This window comes from Herpailurus yagouaroundi, unplaced genomic scaffold, assembly GCF_014898765.1.
Source record: "Herpailurus yagouaroundi ecotype Mexico unplaced genomic scaffold, PumYag 141, whole genome shotgun sequence".
NCBI classification, from domain to species: domain Eukaryota; kingdom Metazoa; phylum Chordata; class Mammalia; order Carnivora; family Felidae; genus Herpailurus; species Herpailurus yagouaroundi.
In genome coordinates this window covers 3,457,642-3,479,834 of record NW_024412396.1, presented here as the reverse complement: position 1 = coordinate 3,479,834, position 22,193 = coordinate 3,457,642, and the positions used below count along the sequence as shown (strand labels likewise).

General features: G+C 55.4%; 3 protein-coding genes across 7 annotated transcripts; 2 read left to right on the top strand and 1 right to left on the bottom strand.

Moving 5' to 3' along the window:
* The first annotated feature begins 31 nt into the window (after positions 1–31).
* Positions 32–5,603, top strand: TM9SF1 (transmembrane 9 superfamily member 1). Of its 3 annotated transcripts, none has more exons than XM_040476751.1 (6): positions 32–166; positions 591–952; positions 1,752–2,373; positions 2,660–2,845; positions 4,088–4,361; positions 4,936–5,603. In XM_040476751.1, exons 2-6 carry the CDS (start codon positions 608–610, stop codon positions 5,327–5,329), a joined length of 1,821 nt encoding a protein of 606 aa, XP_040332685.1. In that variant the 5' UTR covers positions 32–166; positions 591–607; the 3' UTR covers positions 5,330–5,603. The 3 variants fall into 3 exon arrangements, with proteins under 3 accessions (XP_040332685.1, XP_040332684.1, XP_040332683.1); XM_040476750.1 differs by lacking the exon at positions 32–166 and adding an exon at positions 181–295; XM_040476749.1 differs by lacking the exon at positions 32–166 and adding an exon at positions 189–332.
* Positions 5,419–14,437, top strand: IPO4 (importin 4). The gene is made up of 30 exons (XM_040476748.1): positions 5,419–6,024; positions 6,105–6,191; positions 6,318–6,397; positions 6,483–6,524; positions 6,974–7,103; positions 7,198–7,377; positions 7,605–7,670; positions 7,776–7,877; positions 7,964–8,047; positions 8,290–8,454; positions 8,543–8,596; positions 8,754–8,863; positions 9,168–9,276; positions 9,440–9,569; positions 9,794–9,907; positions 10,016–10,129; positions 10,380–10,500; positions 10,656–10,767; positions 10,878–10,990; positions 11,100–11,177; positions 11,258–11,315; positions 11,412–11,517; positions 11,609–11,802; positions 11,956–12,000; positions 12,341–12,466; positions 12,567–12,775; positions 12,881–13,013; positions 13,102–13,206; positions 13,894–13,963; positions 14,072–14,437. The coding sequence occupies exons 1-30, from the start codon at positions 5,956–5,958 to the stop codon at positions 14,200–14,202; spliced, it is 3,237 nt and encodes a 1,078-aa protein (XP_040332682.1). The 5' UTR covers positions 5,419–5,955; the 3' UTR covers positions 14,203–14,437.
* A 38-nt stretch (positions 14,438–14,475) lies between these two features.
* REC8 (REC8 meiotic recombination protein) lies at positions 14,476–21,685 on the bottom strand. Of its 3 annotated transcripts, none has more exons than XM_040476752.1 (19): positions 20,155–21,685; positions 19,992–20,060; positions 19,718–19,860; positions 19,557–19,632; positions 19,112–19,232; positions 18,117–18,201; positions 17,697–17,776; positions 17,354–17,444; positions 17,154–17,223; positions 16,989–17,074; positions 16,795–16,844; positions 16,329–16,478; positions 15,916–15,982; positions 15,665–15,810; positions 15,437–15,485; positions 15,128–15,194; positions 14,903–15,034; positions 14,719–14,825; positions 14,476–14,624 (listed from the first exon to the last, which is right to left on the bottom strand). In XM_040476752.1, exons 1-19 carry the CDS (start codon positions 20,208–20,210, stop codon positions 14,533–14,535), a joined length of 1,737 nt encoding a protein of 578 aa, XP_040332686.1. In that variant the 5' UTR covers positions 20,211–21,685; the 3' UTR covers positions 14,476–14,532. The 3 variants fall into 3 exon arrangements, with proteins under 3 accessions (XP_040332686.1, XP_040332687.1, XP_040332688.1); XM_040476753.1 differs by having other exon boundaries at positions 16,329–16,475; XM_040476754.1 differs by lacking the exon at positions 19,557–19,632 and having other exon boundaries at positions 19,718–20,060; positions 20,155–20,209.
* Positions 21,686–22,193: the final 508 nt, after the last annotated feature.

Here is a 22,193-nt window from a genome sequence, read left to right as displayed (position 1 = left end):
CCGCCGGGGGACGGGCTAGCCGGGCCTTGCGGGCTCTCCAGAGCTGGGCCGGGCTCCCGACTGGAGAAAGCTAGTCGGCGAACACTTAACTGAACTCAGTGCGGTCTACCGTATGGTGTGGCAACAGCCGCTGCGATCAGGCACCGCGGCGGCCAACCCCGTGGAGGTCGGTCGTCAGGTCCTTCCCGGGCCGCCGCTAGCGCGCCGCTCAGGGGGGAGACCCCGGCAGGAACCCAAGGGCAGCTACGGGGCCGCAGAGGCCGCGGGCGCCGCCTCGGCCAGCCCTTCCCGTGCGGTGAGGACCCCGCGGGGGCCGCGGGAAGGTGCCCGAGGTGCGAGGCCGCGTGGCGTTGCCATGGAAACGGGCTGGAGCGCGGGGAGGTCCCGGGCAGGCGGGCTGCGGGAGGGGGGCCCCAGACTGAGAGAACAGGAGAGCAAAGGAGGACAGTGTGACAGTGTTGTCTGGGGGTCGGGAGGCGGCCTCCCGAAGGAGGGTTGGAGAACCCAAGGGGAGGAATTGGAGCGGTTCGAACGACTTGACCTGGGGCATCAGGAGTTGGTTTCCATAACTGCAGGACTCCCCCAAACAGGTTCTGCTGCCTTAAGGATGACAGTCCTAGGGCACCCGCGGAGTTGGAGCTACCAGTGGTTGTCACTTCTGATGCTGCTGCTGGGCACAGGCCATGAGCCTGGGGTGGAAGGTGTGACACACTACAAGGCCGGTGACCCCGTCATTCTATATGTCAACAAAGTGGGACCCTACCACAACCCTCAGGAGACTTACCACTACTATCAGCTTCCGGTCTGCTGCCCTGAGAAGATACGACACAAAAGCCTTAGCCTGGGTGAAGTGTTGGATGGGGACCGAATGGCTGAGTCTTTGTACGAGATACGTTTTCGGGAGAATGTGGAGAAGAGAATCCTGTGCCACATGCAGCTCAGTTCTGCACAGGTCAGCCTCTCCACATTGGCTAGAAGTCAGCCCTCCCTCCCAGGGACTAAACAGTGTCTTACAATTTATGGTCTTATAGCACCTTTATGGAAATGATCTGACTTAACTCTAACTACAATCCCACCAGGTAGTCAGGACAGGTGGTATTATTTGCATTCAGTTGAGAAAGAAACATATTTGCTCAAAAGTGACTTTCCAAGACCACATGGATACTGAATTGCAGAGGTGATATTAGAGCCCAGGGCTCCGGACTCCAGGCTGCTCTGTTGGTAATAAGGTCCCAACTATCACTTCTATATAGTTGTTTCCTTCCATACTTACCTCTTGGCTTTCTTAACTGGCTCCTTTACACTCTAATCTTTCCCGTGATGCTTTTTTTTTCTTTAGCAAATCCTATCTTAGGGCACTTTTCTTTAGTCTACTCCAGACCTTCTGACACCTTGCCTTTCTCCTTTTTCTACACCTTAACCCTGTCAAGTCACATTGCTTGTTTTGGAGAATCCCAGCATACTAGGTTCTAACCTAGTGGTTCTCAGCAGGGGGCAATTTTGTCTCCCAAGGGATATTTGGCAATGTCTGGAGATAATTTTGGTTGTCACTGCCGGGAGGGGGTTGGGGGGGGGGTGCTACTGACACCTAGTGGGAAGAAGCCAGGGATGGTACATATTACAGTGCACAGGACAGCTCCCCACAATAAAAATTATCCAGCCCAGAATGTCAGAAGTGTCCAGGCTGTGGAACCTTGCTCTAACACTATGCCTGGGGAGGCCATATCTGACTCCTGACTTGCTCTTTGTAGGTGGAGCAACTGCGCCAGGCCATTGAGGAACTGTATTACTTTGAATTTGTAGTGGATGATTTGCCAATCCGTGGCTTTGTGGGCTACATGGAGGAGAGTGGCTTCCTGCCTCACAGCCACAAGATAGGGCTTTGGACCCATCTGGACTTCCACCTAGAATTCCACGGAGACCGAATTATATTTGCCAACGTCTCTGTGCGGGACGTCAAGCCCCACAGCTTAGATGGGTTACGACCTGATGAGTTCTTAGGCCTCACCCACACCTACAGCGTGCGCTGGTCTGAGACTTCAGTGGAACGTCGGAGTGACAGGCGCCGTGGCGATGACAATGGTTTCTTTCCCCGAACACTGGAAATCCATTGGTTGTCCATCATCAATTCCATGGTGCTTGTGTTTTTACTGGTGGGTTTTGTGGCTGTCATTCTCATGCGTGTGCTTCGAAACGACCTGGCTCGATACAACTTGGATGAGGAGACTACCTCTGCAGGTTCTGGTGATGACTTTGATCAAGGTGACAATGGCTGGAAAATTATCCATACAGATGTCTTCCGCTTCCCTCCATACCGTGGTCTGCTCTGTGCTGTGCTTGGTGTGGGTGCCCAGTTCCTGGCCCTTGGCACTGGTGAGGTGATAAAAATTAATCAGGGATTTCTCTCAAGGGGTAGAACTAAGTTGGTGGTTTGTTCTGGAAAGATCTGCAGATCTTCTCTTCTTTCCAAGGTGAGAGGCAAACCTAAGGGGTGGGTGGCTTTAACAAGCATGTGTATATTCAGTTGTGGGTTTGCTGAACAACAGAATTAGGGGATATTGTTTTCCTTGGGTCTGGGAGAAAGGGGGATGATTCCTCTGAAGTTGTCAGAAAAGGGACAGGGGAGACCTAACACAGGCTTTCCACTACTACCCTACAGGCATTATTGTCATGGCGCTGCTGGGCATGTTCAATGTGCACCGTCATGGGGCCATTAACTCGGCAGCCATCTTGTTGTATGCCCTGACCTGCTGCATCTCTGGCTACGTGTCCAGCCACTTCTACCGGCAGATTGGAGGCGAGCGTTGGGTGTGGAACATCATTCTCACCACCAGCCTCTTCTCTGGTGAGGATTGCCCTTTCCCTGGTGGGCTGGCCTGGCGACTGAGGGTTTAGGAACTTACAACACATCATGGAACCTGGGATAGAATTAGAGTAAGGCCTTAAGGGAATGAAAATGGGCAAAAGAAACAAGAAAACCATTCAAAAGACAAGACTGCATTTCTTTTGCATAGTTTAAAAATTAAGTCCTTAAAATATTCTAGGCAGCATGGTAAGCACTCTGCATGCCTTCATCGCATTTAATCTCCACAATAGCCCTATGCGGGAGTTAATATTGTCCCCATTTTTACAGATGAGGAAATTGAAGGCTGGTTAAGCAATTTGCCTGAAATTACACTCCTAAGAGGAAGCAAACCAGGTTTCAGATGCAGGCAGTCTGACTCTAGAGCCTGTATTCTTAACCATTATGTTAAGAGTGAAATAACACTCTTGGGGGCACCTGGATGGCTCAGTCGGTTAGGTGGCCCCCTCTTGATCTTGGTTCAAGTCATGATCTCAGGGTTGTGAGTTCAAGCCCCACATTGGGCTCTGCGCTGGGCTTAGAGCCTACTTAAAAAAAAAATTTTTTTTTTAACGTTTATTTTTGAGAGAGAACATGTGCACGCATCAGTGGGGGAGGGGTAGAGAGAGGAGGACAGAGGATCTGAAGTGGGCTTTGCACTGAGTAGAGAGCCTGATATGGGGCTTGAACCCACAAAGCATGAGATCACGACCTGAGCCAAAGTCGGACGCTTAACTGACTGAGTCACCCAGGTGTCCCCGCCAAAATAAGTTTGTTTTTTTTTATTTGCAGGCGGCTACCCCACTCTAGCCTTACAAGCCAGCTTGTCCTTTCAAAGGCAGCAGTAGTAGTATGCATTTTGAACCTTTCGTGTTCCCAATCTTGAGTGTCTGATTTATACTCCCGTCACATTTATGTTTGAAGAGGATTTTCTGAAAATAGGGCCTTAAGCCAAAGGAATGGGTCATGCTAGGAATCACCAATGCTACAGCAGAACAAGCCCTGGGAGGCAGGGGGATTGTGTTTCTCTTTGATCATTATGTAACAGCTGCCTTGACCCTTAATGATAATGGATGGGGGAAGGGATGTTGGTAAGATAAGGAACTGAGAACTATGGGATGTGAAAAGGGGAGGTCAGCCTGGGAGCAGGATGCTTCATCTCTCTCCCTGTTAGGTCTAGTCAGAGTGGGTGGCCCCAGGGATGTTCCTATAGCTGACCCTCCTTCTGGGGGCCCATCCCTGCAGTGCCTTTCTTCCTGACATGGAGTGTGGTGAACTCAGTGCACTGGGCTAATGGTTCGACACAGGCTCTGCCAGCCACCACCATCCTGCTGCTTCTGACGGTTTGGCTGCTGGTGGGCTTCCCCCTTACTGTCATTGGAGGCATCTTTGGGAAGAACAACGCTAGCTCCTTTGATGCACCTTGTCGCACCAAGAACATCGCCCGGGAAATCCCGCCCCAGCCCTGGTACAAGTCTACGCTCATCCACATGACGGTTGGAGGCTTCCTGCCTTTCAGGTATCCTCCCTTTATGCTCTGGCCATCACTCTCAGGTTCCCGACTTTAACTGCCCTTCTCAGTACCCTGACCCAACAAGAGTGATGATCCCTGGTTCAGGTGCACAATTAAGAGATCATTAAATAGTTCCTCCTGTATCCAAGCAGGACTCAGCTTAAATCAACTCAAAGATGAGGGTGGCTCACTTATAAAGCTCTCCAAAGACATTGCTCCGTTCACTGCCTTCCTGGTTTCTGACTTTAGTGTCCACAGGCACCAGCTGGGGCTTAAAGCCCATGTGATTGCCTGTCCAATTTTTTGAGTACCTCTAGTGCCAGGCAGATAATATAGAGCAGAAAATAAAACAGACAGGATCCTTGCTCTCAACCTATCAGGGAAGCTGTTCTTCAAATGAGCACAGCTAGTCATGGGTAAAAGAGTCCCCACGGAGCCAGGAACTGTAGGGCAGGGAGTGGAGTGGACCCACTTTCCACAGTGACCCGGTAACATGGAGGGGGTGGCTGGATTTTGACCTGGCCACTGTGCTGGCAGTGCACAGCCCTTTAATGCTGTGTATCCTCTCTTCTCTTCACAGTGCCATCTCTGTGGAGCTGTACTACATCTTTGCCACAGTATGGGGTCGGGAACAGTACACTTTGTATGGCATCCTCTTCTTTGTCTTCGCCATCCTGCTGAGTGTGGGGGCTTGCATCTCCATTGCGCTCACCTACTTCCAGTTGTCTGGGGAGGATTACCGCTGGTGGTGGCGATCTGTGCTGAGTGTTGGCTCCACTGGGCTCTTCATCTTCCTCTACTCGGTTTTCTACTATGCTCGGCGCTCCAACATGTCAGGGGCAGTACAGACAGTAGAATTTTTTGGCTACTCCTTACTCACTGGTTATGTCTTCTTCCTCATGCTAGGCACCATCTCCTTTTTTTCTTCCCTAAAGTTCATCCGTTATATCTATGTTAACCTCAAGATGGACTAAGTTTTGGGTGGCAAAACTATTGATCTTTTCTCCCATTCTTCACGTCCAGAGGCCCACTGATCTCTTACCAACGTCTCTTCTGATTGACTGAATTGTGTGATGGCATTATCTACTTCCCCTTTGCCCTTTGGGCCCCTCTTCCCCCCGGAGGGCCTGGAAATTACAAATCTCTATTATATAAGGAGTATATATTTGAACTTTTTATGTTGCCTTTAGTTTTGGTCCTGATTTTTCTTTTTACAATTATCAAAATAAAATTTATTAAGAAAAAGGATCCTGTAGTTGGAGGGTTTGGTCTGGATATAGGAACTCGAGCCCTGCGGTTAAGGGTAGTGTCCCTTTAGAAAACCGGGTCGGCCCGGCACGCACGGAACTCGAGTTTTACGCGGAGCTTGGGAACTCTCGACTGGGGGAACCTTCACTGCCAGGGCATGTTTCCGCGGCTCAGCCGGCGCTGAGGCCAACGGAAGTGGCAAAGCCGGAGCTCCGGGTGGGAAGCTAGTTGAATCACCCTGGTGACGGGAGGGGCTCGGAGCAACGCCCTTTCCGCCGGAAATGGGTTTCGGGGCCTCCACGTGCTGTCCCTCCCCCCCTCCCGACCCAGTAGCGGCTCCTCGGCTGCTGCCATGGAGCCCGCCGGCCTGGAGCAGATCCTGCGGGAGCTGCTGCTGCCGGACACCGAGCGTATCCGCCGGGTACGGACAGGGTAGACCCGGCCGGGGCGAGCGGGAGGTTGCGGGAAAAGCCCTACTCTGACCCCCAAACTATCCGCCAGGCCACTGAGCAGCTCCAGACCGTTCTTCGGGACCCGGCCGCCCTGCCCGCGCTCTGCGACCTGCTGGCCTCCGCGGCCGATCCTCAGGTGAGGCTCCTGCCCCTTCCCGCTGAGCGTCTCATAGTACGCCACTGGTCACGCCCCCAGCTTGCCCCTGCGGCCCGTTCAGCACCTTCCTGCCCAAACCCTCACGTACGTGCTTCCTCGTCCCAGATCCGCCAGTTCGCGGCAGTGCTGACCCGCAGACGACTGAGCACCCACTGGCGACGGCTGACAGCTGAGCATCGGGAGAGGTGGGCAGGGCCAGGGGCGGGGCGGGGCCAGGCGGAGGCGGCTCCTGGGCCGGCCAAGTGCCAACACCTGCCACCTGTGTTTCAGCCTCAAGTCCCTGATCCTGTCGGCCTTCCAGAGAGAGACCCAGTAAGTGCCTACCTGCCTCCTCTTGGGATCCTGACTGACCCCCTACTGAGACCCTCTTTGGGTTTCTGCCTTGTCTTTCAGCTCCAGGCAGGGCCTGGGGCAGGGAGAAGGGAAGATTTCAGTTCTAGATCAAGGGTGGAGCAAGGGTTCTAAGGCCGTGTTGAAGACTAAACTTCATAAGAATGGGCTGTGATGGTCTGCCAGATCCTATTCAGAAGAACAGAACTGAAATTCAGTCTGCATGAAACCAGGCTCACCAGATCACATACCCACCATGCTGCTGGTCTCCCTGTTAGCCACTAGTGGTGTTATGTTTCCCAACTTGGCAAACACTCTGCCCACACTTGAAGGTTTCTTTCCTGGCCAGCCCATTGAGGCAGGCCCAGCGTGTGCTGGGGAGGGTACTGGAGGATGATTGGGGGTGGCGGGGGAATCTTTCCTGTTTGCAGGCACTCTGTGAGCCTTAGCCTGGCCCAGCTCTCAGCCACCATTTTTCGAAAGGAAGGTCTGGAGGCCTGGCCTCAGCTCATGCAACTTCTTCAGCACAGTACCCACAGCCCTCACATACCAGAGAGAGAGGTATTAGCACATTGTCGGTGGGAGGGAGGGATGGAGGGACCGAGAAGCTGGATAGACCATGTAAGCTTTCCTCTCGTCCCCTACTCCTGAACAGATGGGGCTTTTGCTGCTAAGTGTGGTGGTGACCTCCCGGCCTGAGGCCTTCCAGCCCCACCACCGGGAGCTTCTTCGGCTTCTGAATGAGACCCTCGGTGAGGTGGGCTCTCCTGGGCTCCTCTTTTACTCCCTGCGCACGCTGACCACCATGGCCCCTTACCTGGGCACCGATGACGTGGTAAGATGTGGGTCCTCACCTTTCTTGGTTCCCTATTCTTGGGTCTTCATATTCTCATTCTTGCAGGATGCAGAACTACTTCAGATTCTCTGCCATTTGTGCTTCCTAACACTTGAGAGGGGATACTGTGGGTGGCTGTACCTGGGCTCATCTTGTGCCCAGGCTTTGAGGAAGCTGCCAGCTTCTGGGGCCTGAGATGAGCCCGTATTATGCTTTCTGTCCTCTAGCCTCTTGCGCGGATGTTGGTGCCCAAGCTCATTGTGGCCATGCAGACTCTGATCCCTGTAGATGAGGTGAGGACATGTGGGCAAGAGGTCTATTGGAAGGAGAGTGTAGGAGCACCCAGCCTGGTCCACTGAAGAAGAGCATGGTAACCCTATGTCTTGTTTGTCTGGCAGGCAAAGGCCTGTGAGGCTGTGGAGGCCCTAGATGAATTGCTAGAGTCAGAGGTGCCCATCATCACCTCCCACCTCTCTGAGGTCCTCACATTTTGCCTGGAGGTGAGCTGGGGACAGGCACAGCCTCTGCTGCTTATATTGCTGGGAGTTTCTTTGCCTGTCTCTGATTCAAGTTAGTCTCTGGGCAGGTGGCTAAAAACGTGGCTCTGGGTGATGCAATACGTGTTCGTATTCTCTGCTGCCTCACTTTCTTGGTTAAAGTCAAGAGCAAGGTGAGTACTCTGTGACGCACATTAGTGCACCCCCATTTCCATCCCTTACCTCACTGCTGGGGCTTTCTGTCTATCTCCGGGTATCTTTAGATATTTAAAATTGATCTGGCCTCACCCCAGCTCCTAGCTGGGAGTTTGGGAATCTTCTGTTAGACCCTTTATGGCCTAGAAGGCTAGAATTTTTAATGTGAGTCCATCTTGAGAGCAGATTCTCAGGGACACCATTCCACCTTCCTTTCAAGGCTTTGTTGAAGAATCGTCTTCTGCCACCCTTACTACACACCCTTTTCCCCATTATGGCTGCCGAGCCCCCACTGGGCCAGCTGGATCCTGAAGACCAGGATTCAGAAGAGGAAGAGGTGGAGATTGGGCTGGTGGGGGAGACTCCCAAGCACTTTGCTGTACAGGTGAGATATGCTACAGGGGTAGTAACAGGGTGTTAGGTAGCTGTGGGGCAGAGATGGAGTCCAGCAAAGTCTTCCTGTCCATTTTCAGGTCGTGGACATGCTGGCATTACATTTGCCCCCTGAGAAGCTCTGTCCCTTGCTGGTAAGTGTGGCTCTGCCCTTCTGGCGCCCCTACCCCCAGGTGTGCCTAGTCTCCCATTGCTGAAGATGTTTGGGTCCTAGTAGGTGTGGAGGGCCAGTTGCCGGAGGAATGGCAGGCTTATGCCAGGGTTTCTGGAGAGTACCATCTGCTCCCTTAGATGCCCATGCTGGAAGAGGCCTTGCGGAGTGAGAGACCGTACCAGCGCAAGGCTGGGCTCCTGGTGCTGGCCGTACTGTCCGATGGAGCTGGTGACCACATCAGACAGCGGTAGGTGTCTATTCGTTTTTCCTAGAGGGAGGCTGGGCAGTGGAGAGAACCACCACACAGCGCATGGCAGTCCTGGTCTGTGCTCATTGTTGGAGCTTAATTATCAGTAGTGCTTTCTGCCACTCTAAAAGGCGTCCTGATTTGGAAAATAATTTAAATGGCTTCCCCAGCTATAGGGACCAGGGGTGGCGCCTACTGTCTGGTGACAGAGAAAGCCTTTTTCCCAGGGGAAATGAGAATGGCCCAGCCTAGGGCTTTCTGGTGTTGACCCTCAGACTACATTCTCTTGTTCTGCCCCACCCAGACTGCTGTCCCCACTGCTGCAGATCGTGTGCAAGGGCCTGGAGGACCCATCACAAGTTGTGCGCAATGCTGCATTGTTTGCCCTGGGCCAGTTCTCAGAGAACCTACAGGTCAGCAAGGCTGAATGGGCAGTCAGCGTTTCAGAGTCCCCACCCCTCCCAGGGGCCAGCTTCCCCTCCTCAGGCATCCCTGCTGCCATTGGCACTTAGGTGCGTGCTTTGAGGGCATACCCGCGGTTGAGCTGACTCGGGGTCTCCTTTCCCCTTCTTTCAGCCCCATATCAGCAGCTATTCAGGGGAAGTGATGCCACTGCTCCTCGCCTACCTGAAATCGGTGCCTTCTGGGCACACCAACCACCTAGCCAAGGCCTGTTATGCCCTGGAGAATTTCGTGGAGAACCTGGGTAGGTGATGACAATCGGGTATGTGAGGGAGGGGACGGAGCTGTAGCTTTGGATGAAGGCAATGGGATGTGCAACTCCCTGAACCACTGTCTGGGGCAGAGAAAGGGGTGTGGCAGGCACCCAAAGAGGTCTGGGCTAGATGTTAGAGGTCAGCCTGGAGGGAAGTGGGCCCCCAGAATGTAGGAGACCTGGCCTGGGTGTTAGAGGAATGCTTTTTCCTACAGGGCCTAAAGTGCAGCCCTACCTTCCGGAGCTGATGGAATGTATGCTGCAGCCTCTGAGGAATCCCAGCAGCTCCCGGGCCAAGGAGCTGGCTGTGAGCGCCCTGGGGGCCATTGGTGAGGACAAGGAGGCAGGAGGCAGGGCACAGGGTTTCCCTAGGGTGTCCGTGACAGATGGACCGGTAGTCCTCACTCCAGCTCTGATACTGGCCTTCCATTCCCCAGCCACAGCTGCCCAGGCCTCCCTGCTGCCCTACTTCCCCACCATTATGGAGCACCTGCGGGAATTCCTGTTAACTGGCCATGAGGACCTTCAGCCTGTGCAGATCCAGAGCCTGGGTGAGTAAGGGGCTCTCAGGCAAGGTTCCCAGTGCAGGGGAAGGGCCAAGGTGTTCACAGAGATCTCCCCCCGGCAACACAGGTTTTTTTCCTTTTCATCGAAGGAAGCACCCTTCCCACTGTGCCTAGAAACACAAGTGGGATTCCTGAATCACCCCCCAGCTGCCATCTTTGGTCCCCCAGGTCTTGGCCTCGCACACCTCCGACCCATCTTCACATCCTAGTGTTAACCAAGTCCTTGTCCCCACAGAGACACTGGGGGTGCTGGCTCGAGCAGTGGGGGAGCCCATGAGGCCCCTGGCTGAGGAATGCTGCCAGCTAGGGCTGGGCCTGTGTGACCAGGTAGACGACCCTGACTTGCGGCGCTGCACGTGAGTGAGCCCTCACCCCACCCCTGTCCCATGTCTCCTGCCCACCCACTGGATCCACAGCCCTGACCTGAGAACCCTGTCCTCTCTGTTTCTGGATCAGGGGTTTTCCTGGGCTTCCCCATTCTGCCTGTACAGCTTCTGCCTGCCTCCCCCAGGTACAGCCTGTTTGCAGCCTTATCAGGGCTCATGGGTGAGGGCCTGGCGCCACACCTGCCACAAATCACCACACTTATGCTGTTGTCACTGCGTTCCACTGAAGGCATTGTGGTGAGCAGAGAACGGGTGGGCTGGGCCAGTTGGGGAAGGGCAGCCCAGGACTGGCATTTGTCTCCCAGGCTCAGCTAAGCTCGAGTCCCTGCTGTGCCTCCTCTGTCCAGCCTCAGTACGATGGAAGCGCCTCCTTCCTTTTGTTTGACGAGAGCGATGGGGAGGAAGAGGAGGAGCTCATGGACAAGGATGAGGAAGAGGAGGAGGACTCAGAGATCTCAGGGTGCGGAGGGCTGCCATTCTGGTCAGAGGAATCCTGGCTTTGCAAGGGCCCAGTGCCAGATCTGCCCCTCCTGGTGCCTGATGGCTGCTGCCTCCCCACCTGACCCTAGGTACAGCGTGGAAAATGCCTTTTTCGATGAGAAGGAAGACACCTGTGCTGCTCTGGGGGAGATCTCCGTGAACACCAGGTGAGCCTCGGCCTTCCCCAGCACTGGGAACCCTGCCTGGGAGTTCCTTCCCCAGTGGCCATATGTTTGTCTGTCCACAGTGTGGCCTTCCTTCCCTACATGGAGACTGTCTTTGAAGAAGTATTCAAGCTGCTAGAGGTGAGAGGGCTGGTAGAGTGGGTGGGATCCAAGGGCTCAGGGCCCAGCGTTGGCCATGAACACAGCAGGCACATCCTGCCCCTCCTCACCCTGCAGTGCCCTCACCTGAACGTGCGGAAGGCAGCCCACGAGGCCCTGGGTCAGTTCTGCTGCGCACTGCACAAGGCCTGTCAGAGCTGCCCCTCAGAACCCAACACTGCAGGTGAGCAGGGGAGGCTAGGGCCCCTGGAAGCAGGGGGCGATTGGAGGGAGGGACAGGGTCTGATCGGGGCTTCAGCTAATAATGTCCCCAGCTCTGCAGACTGCCCTCGCCCGGGTGGTGCCGTCCTACATGCAGGCAGTGAATGTGGAGCGGGAGCGCCAGGTGGTGATGGCCGTGTTGGAGGCGCTGACGGGGGTGCTGCGCGGCTGCGGGCCCCTCGCGTTGCAGCCCCCTGGGCGTCTTGCTGAGCTCTGCAACATGCTCAAGGCGGTGCTGCAAAGGAAGGTGAGCAGGATGGGTGGACTGTGGGCTGAGGAGATGGCTCAGCCCTAAGTGGGGATAGTCTGAGGGTACTACAGGTCCAGGTTTCCCTATCTCCCCTCCATGGAAAGGGGAAGGGGCAGGAGATCCAGGCTGAGCTGAACTCTCTTCCTGCAGATAGCTTGTCAGGACACCGACGAGGAGGAAGAAGAGGAGGACCAGGTAAGGGCCATGGATGCAAACTGTGGGACCAGACTGTCCGGGTAGTCTGCACAGGGCAGAGATGGACAGTGCACCTGGGCTTGGCCTAGGGAGGCCAGGGGCACTAAAAGGCTGGTAATGGCTCCAAATGATGCAGCCCTGCTCCCACTAAGGCATTGGAGGTTCAGGAAAGGCTGCTGGCAGGTGGGGATTGGGGTGGGCTTGGATCGATAGCTAAGAGTAGGTGTACCAGGAGAAAAAGCTGTGTTTCAAACATGGCCAGCTTGGAAGGGGCATTGTGGGAGGCACCCACGGCTACAGAACTAGCTCTGGTGCTCTAGCCCCTGACCTGGTTCCGCAGGCTGAGTATGATGCCATGTTGCTGGAGCACGCGGGAGAGGCCATCCCAGCCCTGGCAGCTGCAGCCGGGGGAGATGCCTTCGCCCCCTTCTTTGCTGGCTTCTTGCCACTGCTGCTGTGCAAGACGGTGAGTGATCTGTGCTCTGGCTTCGAACCCCGTTCTATCCGTGCACCCTGTGTCCAGCCCCTCACTCTGTCCCTGCTGACTTCACTCCTCCCCCCACCAGAAGCAAGGCTGCACAGTGGCAGAGAAGTCTTTTGCAGTGGGGACCCTGGCGGAGTCTATTCAGGGCCTGGGTGGCACCTCAGCCCAGTTTGTGTCTCGGCTGCTCCCTGTGCTGTTGAGCACCGCCCGGGAGGCAGACCCTGAGGTGCGGAGCAATGCCATCTTTGGGCTGGGGGTGCTGGCAGAACATGGGGGCCGCCCCGCTCAGGAGTATCCTTAGTTTGCAGAAAGGGCCTGGGTGGGGTTGGGAGCATCCCTGGAACTCGAGGACAGGAGAGGTCTGCCCGCGTGCCTGTTCCTTGACTGTGGAACCAGACACTTCCCCAAGCTGCTGGGGCTTCTGTTGCCCCTCCTGGCACGGGAGCGCCATGATCGCGTCCGTGACAACATCTGTGGGGCACTTGCCCGCCTGCTGATGGCCAGTCCCACAAGGAAACCGGAGCCCCAGGTGAGACCCAGGGGCATCAGGCACAGCCAGGAAGGTGAGGAGGGTGCGAGGGTGCGGAACAAGGGGCCTGAGGCATCTCTGTGTCCAGGTGCTGGCTGCCCTGCTGCATGCCCTGCCACTGAAGGAGGACTTGGAGGAATGGGTCACCATAGGGCACCTCTTCAGCTTCCTGTACCAGAGCAGCCCTGACCAGGTAATGCTGATGCTGGCGGCCCTCAGGGGAGCTTGCTGCTCGTCACAGGCAGAATTGGCCTCGCTTGTAGCTGACGCAGAGTAACAGTTTAAACTGTCCTGTGACGCTCCTTAGTGCTTTTTCCTAGGGAGGCTCCATCGTGCCTGGCCATTTGCACACTCTGGGGGGAGCTAGAAATCACAGCTTCCCTAGGCTAACTTCCTATACCAGGGCTCCTTTAGGATGCTCATGGGGCGTGGGTATCCCTGGGCTGCCCCACCATCCCTTCCAATTAGAGCAGCCCTGCTTCCTGAATTCATCTGAACTGACCAGCTAGGTTTGGACTCCTGTTCCAGTGCTGCTGTAGAGACTGTTCTGTTGGTGGGGCTCCCAAGTGTCTGGGATTCTTTTGGTCTTTCTTTAAAATAAAAGGTGAAAGACTTAATAGATCTGAAGAGCAACCAGGGGATTCTTGTGTTCTTAACTTCATTCCTCTTTGGTCACAATCCTGTCTCCTTCAAAAACAATTACTACTACCATGTTTCTTGGGTCCTTCTCATGTTTCACAGTTTTCTTGGATGTGAATTGGTATCACACTCAAAGTATCCCTGGTGGGAGATTCTCCCTCTCTTTGGTCTCTACCACTGCCCCCCTGGACCCGGGCTCAAGGGTGCTGCCACCCCTAAGTCAGCCTTTCTTTTCTCACAGGTTGTAGATGTGGCTCCTGAGCTCCTGCGCATCTGCAGCCTCATTCTGGCCGACAATAAGATCCCACCAGGTGAGGGTGGCAGTAGTGGGCAGGGCCAGGGGTCACAGGGCCTGGGGCAGCTGGGGGGGGGGGGGGGCCAGTCCGTGCGGGATCTCTCCCTCTGCACTTTCCACCCAGATACCAAGGCCGCATTGCTGCTGCTCCTGACATTCTTGGCCAGACAGCACACCGACAGCTTCCACTCAGCACTGGGCTTGTTGCCTGGTGACAAAGCTCAGGAGCTCCAGGCCGTCCTGGGCCTCACCTAGACTGAGCTGCAGCCGGGCCAGAGAGAACAGAGCCTGCCCAGACCCGGAGAGCACCTCTCAGCCCAGTGCAGCTCATGCCTTACCAAAGATTCTGGGCCTCGTGGCCATTTGGAATCTCAGCCCTGCCCGCTGCCCTGCAGAGGCGTCTCTGGATGTGTTCTGCTGTGGAACAACACGAATGGAGCCTTGACATCCTACGCTAAATAAAGGCAGTTCAATTTCTGCTTGAAAAACAGTAGCTCTGACAGCAGAAAGCACGGAGATGTTCAGAAATGAGGCAGGCAAGACATATTTAATGTAACCAGTATCCTGGCAGCTTGTGAATTAGTTCTAACCGCAGTGGAATCGGGGCCCCGGCTGCATCAGGAGGCGCCCGTATGGCTTCTCTTGTTCCAAGCGAAGGATCTGTTGTGCTGCAAGCACTGCTCAAGGGGAGAAGACAGGGCCAGTCAGGGGGAGTCCGCGTAGGGCCTCTGTGTCCTCGTCCCCCACATTGCACCTCGTGCCCACACTCACCTAGCAGCAGATAGAAGGCCCGGGCAGCCACCCTGCGAGGGCTGAGAGGGGACACCAGGCTGCTGAAATCGGGCTCCCTGTTGGCTTGCAGCTCCTGTGCCACTGCCCTGTAGGGATCAAGGACTGTCAGCTGAAGTCTCAGCCTGGGCCCGCCCCACCGAGACACCGTCTGTCTCCCTGATACCTATACACAGCCTCCAGCGACAGCAGCTCGGGCTCCAGGGGCAGCTCCAAAGGCAACTCCATAGGCACTTCAGGGAGTTCGGGTACCACAGGCAGTGCAGGGGCCTCTGGCTGCTCTGCCTCGGCCCAGGCCCTGGGAGAACATGGGAGTCAGGTGGAACAGGGAAGGTGGCAGCTGTGACAGCAACAAGGGGAATATTTGAGTTCGCCGGGGCTGGTGGCTTACCACCGTTCTTCTGAAGGGATGAGGCTGATGCGGGTCTTCTCCTCCTCGGCCGCTTCTAGAGAGAGTTCTGTTGGGGGAGGGAGAGGTCGAGAGTGGATCTGCTTAGATCTGAGCAGGCAGGACCTTGAGGCCAGCTGGTTGACCCAGAAGCCGTGGCTGTGCAGTGACTTATTAAAAGTGCCCAGTGGGAGAGCTGAAGAGATCTATGCTCCCTCATGTTAATCACTCCCTTCTAATAAGAGCATCGGGGTACCAGTTCTCCGGGACCGGGGCTGGGGTGGTGGTCCTCTCCCTTCTCCAGGTACCTACCTGAAGACAGCATGAGGGGCCCGCTGGGCTCCTGGGCCTCTCTCAGGACCTGGGGGTGGGAGAGCGAGAACTAAGACCCCGAGTGTCAGAAACATCTGGGGTAGGGTGAAGCAGTCCCAGCCCTGAACTGGCCTGCACTAGGGGATGGACCCAGCACCAATGGCTCCCATGGGGGGGGTGGGGGGGGAAGAAGGCAGCCTCTTGACGAAGGAGGAAGGGTGCAGTTACCTCAATATCGCTCAGAGCTTCAGTCCTCCTCCTCTCCTCCTCAGCCTCCTCTTCAGGCTCCAGGGGTGGCCTTCGCCTGAGTGCTTCTGGGGGTGGCTGGGCACAGCGGGTCCAGAAAGACAGCAGTTCTGGGGGTAACCAGCCAGCTGGGGAGGGGGTGGGCAGTGGGGATGGGGTCTGAGGTGTGAGGAACACCAAGTGAGGAATGTGGGTTCAGAAGATCCCACATGCCAACTCCCACCGCTCCTTACAGTGAGTTGGGGTTTGGAATAGCTCCGTGGGGCTTCTGATGGTCCTCTCAGGAGGCTGCACCTTTGGCTGCATGGCAGGGAGGGCCAGAAGCCCAGTTAGGAGAGAGCCACTCTCCCCGCCCCTCCTCCACTTCTTTGCAATACTTTGTTCCAAGGCCTCTGACCTTCCAACTCTCAGGTTCATGCCCCTGCTTGCCCCACTCACTACTAACTGGGGCCTGTGGATATGCTAAGTGGGGTCACTCAAGGAACACAGAGCTGTGTACATTCAAAGCCCCGGAACACGTGCACTTTGGGGATTGTTCCCTATGTAACCCCCCCCCCATCCCCCCAGAGTTTAGAAGGCCCAGCATGCATTGCCCCAGGCCCGCCCTGCCTCCCTCCATCCCCAGCAGAGCCTAGGCTGCACTCACACACTCCCAGCAGTGGGCTCTGGTTTGCAGTTGTTCCCGGAATTTCTCCCGGGAAATCTGAGTCTCCTTGTCCCAGAACAGTAACTGGCGGCGGCGACGGCGACGAGCAGGTGGGCTCACAGGATATGGGGCAACTGGGGGCCTCCTCTGCTGAGTTGGAGGGGAAGTGGGGGCAAGGCTGCCCATGATTCCCTTTCCCACCACCTTAGTGGTACAAGCCCCATATCCCCACCCCAGAGGTGCCCCGAGAAAGAGCTGGACACGGCCTCTGAGTACCTGCAGTTCCAACCTCATGTGAGGGGCCCAGCTGAGAAGGGCAGTCTAGATAAATGAAGTGTGAGCAGGGGTACCTTTTACCCATTTGCCCAAAGGCCCAGGCAGGCTAGCAGTGGCCCAGGGCTTGGGGAAGCCGAATACAGATGAGCAGCTCTGGGAGGGGAAGAGACTTGGAAGGGGCACTACTCACCTCTGGGCTGGGAGGGGCTGGCAGACGCAGCTCTGGTGGAGGGGTCACCTCTGCAAAAACACTCTAGGTCCTGGCTCTGCCACACAGCCTTTGCCCTTACAGTCACCCAGCCACCAGCAAGAAGGCCTCCCTTCAGCAAGTTGGAATCCAGGGCCCTTGTGTGCAGTAGCTGTACAGGCACGATGGGCACTCACCAGTAAGTAGGGCCTCAGGCTCCCAGCCTGCTGGCTTCGGTTCCTCGGGGACTGGGACCGGAAGTGGCTCTGCTGCCCCTTCCACCCTGAGGGAAAATGGGTGAGAAATGAAGACACCCCTCCCAGCACTGACCCCCTACCTGGCCCAGAGGGTCCTGCCCTTACTGTGCAAGAGCTGGAGGTGAAAGCGAGGGTAATATGTCTCCCTCCAGGACCCGGGGCTCCTCCTTGTACTCTGCAGAGAGAAGATCAGGTCTCAGAGCACAGAAGAGAGGAGATGGGAGCACTGCCCAGGCCCAGACTGCCCATGTCAGGGCTCTGACCATCCAGTGCCGCACGGGCCATAGGCAGCCAGATAGGCCTACCTTCACGTTCCTCTAATAAGATAGCTTCTTCTTCCTCGGCAATCAGCAGCTCCAAGTCTCGCCGGCTGACCTCCGGAAGGTCCCGTTCACCCTGTCCAAAGAGGGAGAGTAAGGAGAGGGGAAAGAGGACACAGTTCCATTTCTGAAAAAGGCAAGTGGATCTAGGAGACTGGGTCTGAAAGACAGGCAGCAGGAGGCCCACTGGGCGCTCAAGGAACAGGGGCAGGGAGTGGTGAAATGGAAACAAGAAGGCAGGACTCGGGGCAGACAGGAGTGGATAAATGCAAGGTGGGCTGGGCCGCCAGAGGCAGGCCTCAGGCCCCACTGTAGGGGTACAACTCACCTCAATCTGCAGCATGCGTATGGGCTCTGCCTCTTGGAGGGTGATGGCCTCTGGGGACAGCACAGTGACCGGGATCCTGTCTGGAGGGGCAGGAAAGTCACCCCAGCCCCTCTACTTCTTTCCAGGTTCCCACCCCATGTGGTGAGGCAAAAACATGGACTCTACAATCAAGTCAACCTGGGTTCTGGTCAGGCCCAGGCCAGTCACTGCCAATCTGAACCTGACTATGCTGCTTAACCACTAGGGGCCTCACTTTCCTCCTCTGTAAAAAGGGGTAAGATTCTGATCTCATAGGACTCCTGTGAGGCAGAGATGAGGTTACACAAAGGGCAGGGCCCTTAAGAGAAGCTCAATGATGGTCATTTCTTCAGTTTTGGGGCCTTCCTATGCCTCTCCCCGGAAAGAACCCTCTCTGCTCACCTGGCTTCGTTGGCTCCATAGGGACTTCAGGAGGGATCTCCTCAAGAAGTCTCTCTGGGGTTGCAGCCTCAAGAAGGTGTCGAATCTTTGGGGAGGATTGGGGACAAAAGGAAGGGTTCATCTTTAGCTGCTGTTTTCTCACTTCCACAGCCTTATTCAGACAATGGACGAAAATATTCCTTCATGCCTAAGCCCTGTGGCACTGACAGTTGTATGCGGTGAACTCACCATATGCACGCCTTTCCTCCCATTCCTGCCATTATCTACTCTTTGTCCATCTGTCTGTACACGAAGCACTGTACCCTTATGTCAAGTGTTGTTGGGGACAGAGGAACAGAAAAGGTTCCTGGTCTTAAGGAGCTTATGGTCCAACATGATGACAGGTTTGTATAGGACCTGGGCAAGAGTCAACACAAAGGGTGAAACAAGCCCCTTAGCGATGAGTTCCAAAACATTTGGTTCTGGCCAGTGATAAAGTCTCATAGAAAAGGATAGTATTTGAGCCAGGTCTGTTAAGGATGTGTAAGACTTAACTAGTAGAAAATGAGGATGACCCTTATGGACTAGGGAAACAGCACAAGCAAAGAAGTGAACATGGCATCTTTGGGACATGGGGGCCAGACCAGTGTCTGGGAGCCAAAGATGCTTAAGGGATATGCTAAGAGACGGTAGCTAGTTCTAGACCTGGGCATGGAGAGCTCTAATGCTAGTACTCTATCTGCAGTGGGGAGCCACAGAAGGTGTCTGAAGGAAGGAAGTAGCATTGTATTAAGCTGTAGAGGTGTTAGAATGTGGATAGAGGAGGACATAGATAGGGAAACCCAGGGCTGAGAAACAATGAGGGCCTGGATTAAACCCTTGGCAGTGGGAACTGGGTGGAAATAAGTTCGGATAAGAGCTGCTTCTAAGTTGGCCTTGAATAGACAAGTGGAATGGGTTTTGTCTGGGTGGGTCCACCACGACAGTCCCCCTGAGCTGTCTCTGGGGAGCCCTACCTGAGGGATACTGAAGGGGCTGGGAAGTGTGGGATCCACAGACATCATTCCAAAAAAGGGGTCTGGAGCATCTTCCAGGGTCTCCATCATGGCCAGGCGGTTAGGAAGCAGCAGGCTGGGTCTGAGAGAGAGTGTGGGCTGTCAGGTACTGAGGCAGAGGGCTAAGGTTGCCCTCTAAAGGCTGAAGGGCAGGGGTGGGGGGTGTCGGGTGGCTCAGTCAGTTAAGCCTCTGACTTCGGCTCAGGTCATGATCTCACAGCTGGTGAGTTTGAACCCCGTGTTGGCCTCTGTGCTGACAGCTCAGAGCCTGGAGCCTGCTTCAGATTCTGTGTGTGTGTCTCTCTCTGCCTGTCCCCTGCTCACATGCTCTCTCTCTCAAAAAATATTTTAAAAATTTAAGGAAAAAAAAAAAAGCTTAACGGGCTGGTCCCAGGGGGGCACTCACAGGTCAGTCTCTACCATATCAATGCGGATCTGCAGCTGGGCACGGTGCAGGCGCTCCAGAATGTGCTGGATGTCCTCTGTGGGCAGGGAGGGCAAGGTAGAGAGCCGGCCTCGCCGAGGGCCACTCAGCTCTGCCCCATCTCCGAGCCTTCCCGGACTTACCTACGAGGTATTGGCATTGCTGGGAGTAGACCCGGATCACGCCAATCTGCAGCTGGGCTGAGAGATACAAGGAGAAGCGGGGCCGCGGTAGACCGGGCAGCGGGGGCTGCACTCGTACCAGCACGTAATCGAGGATTTCCTCGCTGGGGGTAAAAACGCCCTACTCACCCCTGTGCCAAGGACCAACCCCATAGCCTGGCCAACCGGATCCATCCAGTTGCCCTGCCACCCTGCCCGCACAGGCCCGGCCGCTCCTCCCCTTCCTGGGCCTTACCAGGTCTTCACCACGTTCACCTTCAAGTACTCACGCTTCACCAGCCGGCTGCCACGCGTCGCTGCCAGCCTGGAGGGGTCGGGGGTGTGAATGGACGGTGGGGAGGGGGTGTCAGGCTGGGATCCCTGGGTGCCCCTCCCGGCGCGCAGGGCCCTGCCCTTACCAGATGGTGGCGAAGCAGCCGGTGTGGCGCTGAAGCACGTTGGGATAGTAGAACATTGTCCCACAGGGGTTTCACCCCCGTCTCCGCCACTCCTCCGTTCGGATCTCAATCGGAATTCTTTGCGGCGAGGGACTTCCCAACACCGTTGGAACGAAGGGTTTGGAGAGGTGGCACCGAGGTGGACCCCGAATGCCAAATAAAAGGAGCCAATAATCGGTGGATAAAGGATTAAGGCGAGAAGCAAATGGAGGCACTGACTGCACACACAACAGTTGGGATTCCCCTCTCCGTCTGCCCTGAGCGGGTTCACACGCCGCGTGGGTGCTTCGAACTTACTGGGGCCTTTCGGGTTGGGTTCCAGGTTGGAGGTGCAGAGCTCCCCGAGGGCAGGTCCGGGCTGGGCTCCAGATCAGGTCCCGAGGGAGAACAGGGGGTCCTCCGCAGGAGTGCCGGGCGCCTGAGTCTTGCACTCAGCTTCGGTACCTGTAGTCCCGGCAGGGTCGCCCTCCCGCGGGACTAGATCCTGCCGCAGGGAGCGCGCCCACGGGTGCTTTGCGCCTCCGTCATTAGATGGCGGCAGCCCCCACGACAGCCAATGGGGAACGGGGGTGGGCTTGGGAAGCGCTCTTTCCAGGGCGCCAAGGAGCCTGCTGGGCGTCGAGGCAACAGGGGTCTCCCGAGGCAGACAGCGAACCAATCGGAAGAATCCTGTGCGCTGCTGGGGCCATTGTGAGGTGTCCTGACCAATGGGCTCTCGTTCTTGCCTCTGGCAACAAGGGTTCCTCGGTGGCACTTCTCTGCTGACCAATGAGAGTGGAGCAAGTCCCAGTCTCGCCCCCCCTCAGCAAGCTTGGTAACAAGGGAACTTAAACTACTAGACTAGGTCGGGTCATGCCGGGGGCAACTGCCCTACCCCACTCTGGGCGCCCGATCAGTTAGAACTTGCCCTTTCCCCCAAATCCAACCAGGTACCAACAAAATACCAAAAATTGGTCTGCCTTTTGTGCCCAGACTTGGGCCTGTCGTGAGCTGGGGAGGTGGAAACGGTGTGGGTGGCCTTGGAGGCGCCACAGACCAGTGAGGAAAAAGTCAGATCTCACAGGAAGCCCTGAGAGAACTTGCTGGGTCCTTCCTAAATTTGAACAGTTTAGGCTCTGGGCCTGCCCCATCTGGCTATTTTCCAGTTGTGAATGTTCCCCTGGCTGGAATAGATTTCAGCTTTGTGGGATGCAGGGCATACCTCTCTGCATACAAAAGCCATTTGGCTCCAACAATTCTTTGTCTCCGTGCCTCCTGCCTTTGTACAGCCATTTCTTTGGCTTAGAATGCCCTTCCCCAGGGCATGCTTCTTTGCCTCTTTAACACTCAATTGTTGTGGCTGAGCTGACCCTATTTTGCTTTGTTCCTTCAGTCTGGGAGCTCTTGAGATTGAGACTTTTTTTTTTTTTTACCCCCAACTAGTTCCTGGAACCCAGCTCAGTAAACATTTGTCAAGTGGTTGGGGCGCCTGGGTGACTCAGTTGGTTAAACATTTGACTTCAGCTCAGGTCCTGATCTTGTGGTTCATGAGTTCGAGCCCTGAGTCAGGCTCTGTGCTGACTGTTCAGAGCCTTGAGCCTGCTTTGCATTCTGTGTCTCCCTCTCTCTCTGCCCCTCCCCTGCCTGCATTCTGTCTGTCTCTCTCTCAAAAATAAATATTGAAAAAAACCAAAAACATTTGTCAAGTGAATATGCAATTACCCTAAATTTACAACCACAAAAATTCAAGGCTGACTGGGATTTCAAAATCTAGTCTAAGACTTGCCTTTCAGATGAGAAACAGAGGCCCATATAAGACAGGTTTTCTCAGACCACACAGCTCTTTAATGACAGCCTGGCTGGGAACTCTGCTCTCTCGAATTCCAGCATTTCCAGTACCTAGTCAACTTGTGCTTGTTTAAGATGGTTTCTGCATAATACAAATTGTTTCAGTCACTGTACATATGTTGTCAGTGTTTATAAGTTCACATTAGAGCACAGAGATGATAAGGTGGGGGCAT

Coding starts and splice junctions, on each gene's coding strand:
- IPO4 (XM_040476748.1), top strand. CDS start 5,956: ATGGAGCCCGCCGGCCTGGAGCAGATCCTGCGGGAGCTGCTGCTGCCG. Junction 8,455..8,542: donor CCAAGCACTTTGCTGTACAG/GTGAGATATGCT, acceptor GTCCATTTTCAG/GTCGTGGACATGCTGGCATT. Junction 13,014..13,101: donor CAAGGAAACCGGAGCCCCAG/GTGAGACCCAGG, acceptor CTCTGTGTCCAG/GTGCTGGCTGCCCTGCTGCA.
- TM9SF1 (XM_040476751.1), top strand. CDS start 608: ATGACAGTCCTAGGGCACCCGCGGAGTTGGAGCTACCAGTGGTTGTCA. Junction 953..1,751: donor TGCAGCTCAGTTCTGCACAG/GTCAGCCTCTCC, acceptor TGCTCTTTGTAG/GTGGAGCAACTGCGCCAGGC. Junction 2,374..2,659: donor GTTCCTGGCCCTTGGCACTG/GTGAGGTGATAA, acceptor ACTACCCTACAG/GCATTATTGTCATGGCGCTG.
- REC8 (XM_040476752.1), bottom strand. CDS start 20,210: ATGTTCTACTATCCCAACGTGCTTCAGCGCCACACCGGCTGCTTCGCC. Junction 15,195..15,436: donor GCCCCTCATGCTGTCTTCAG/GTAGGTACCTGG, acceptor CTCCCCCAACAG/AACTCTCTCTAGAAGCGGCC. Junction 14,826..14,902: donor TCGCTGGAGGCTGTGTATAG/GTATCAGGGAGA, acceptor TGATCCCTACAG/GGCAGTGGCACAGGAGCTGC.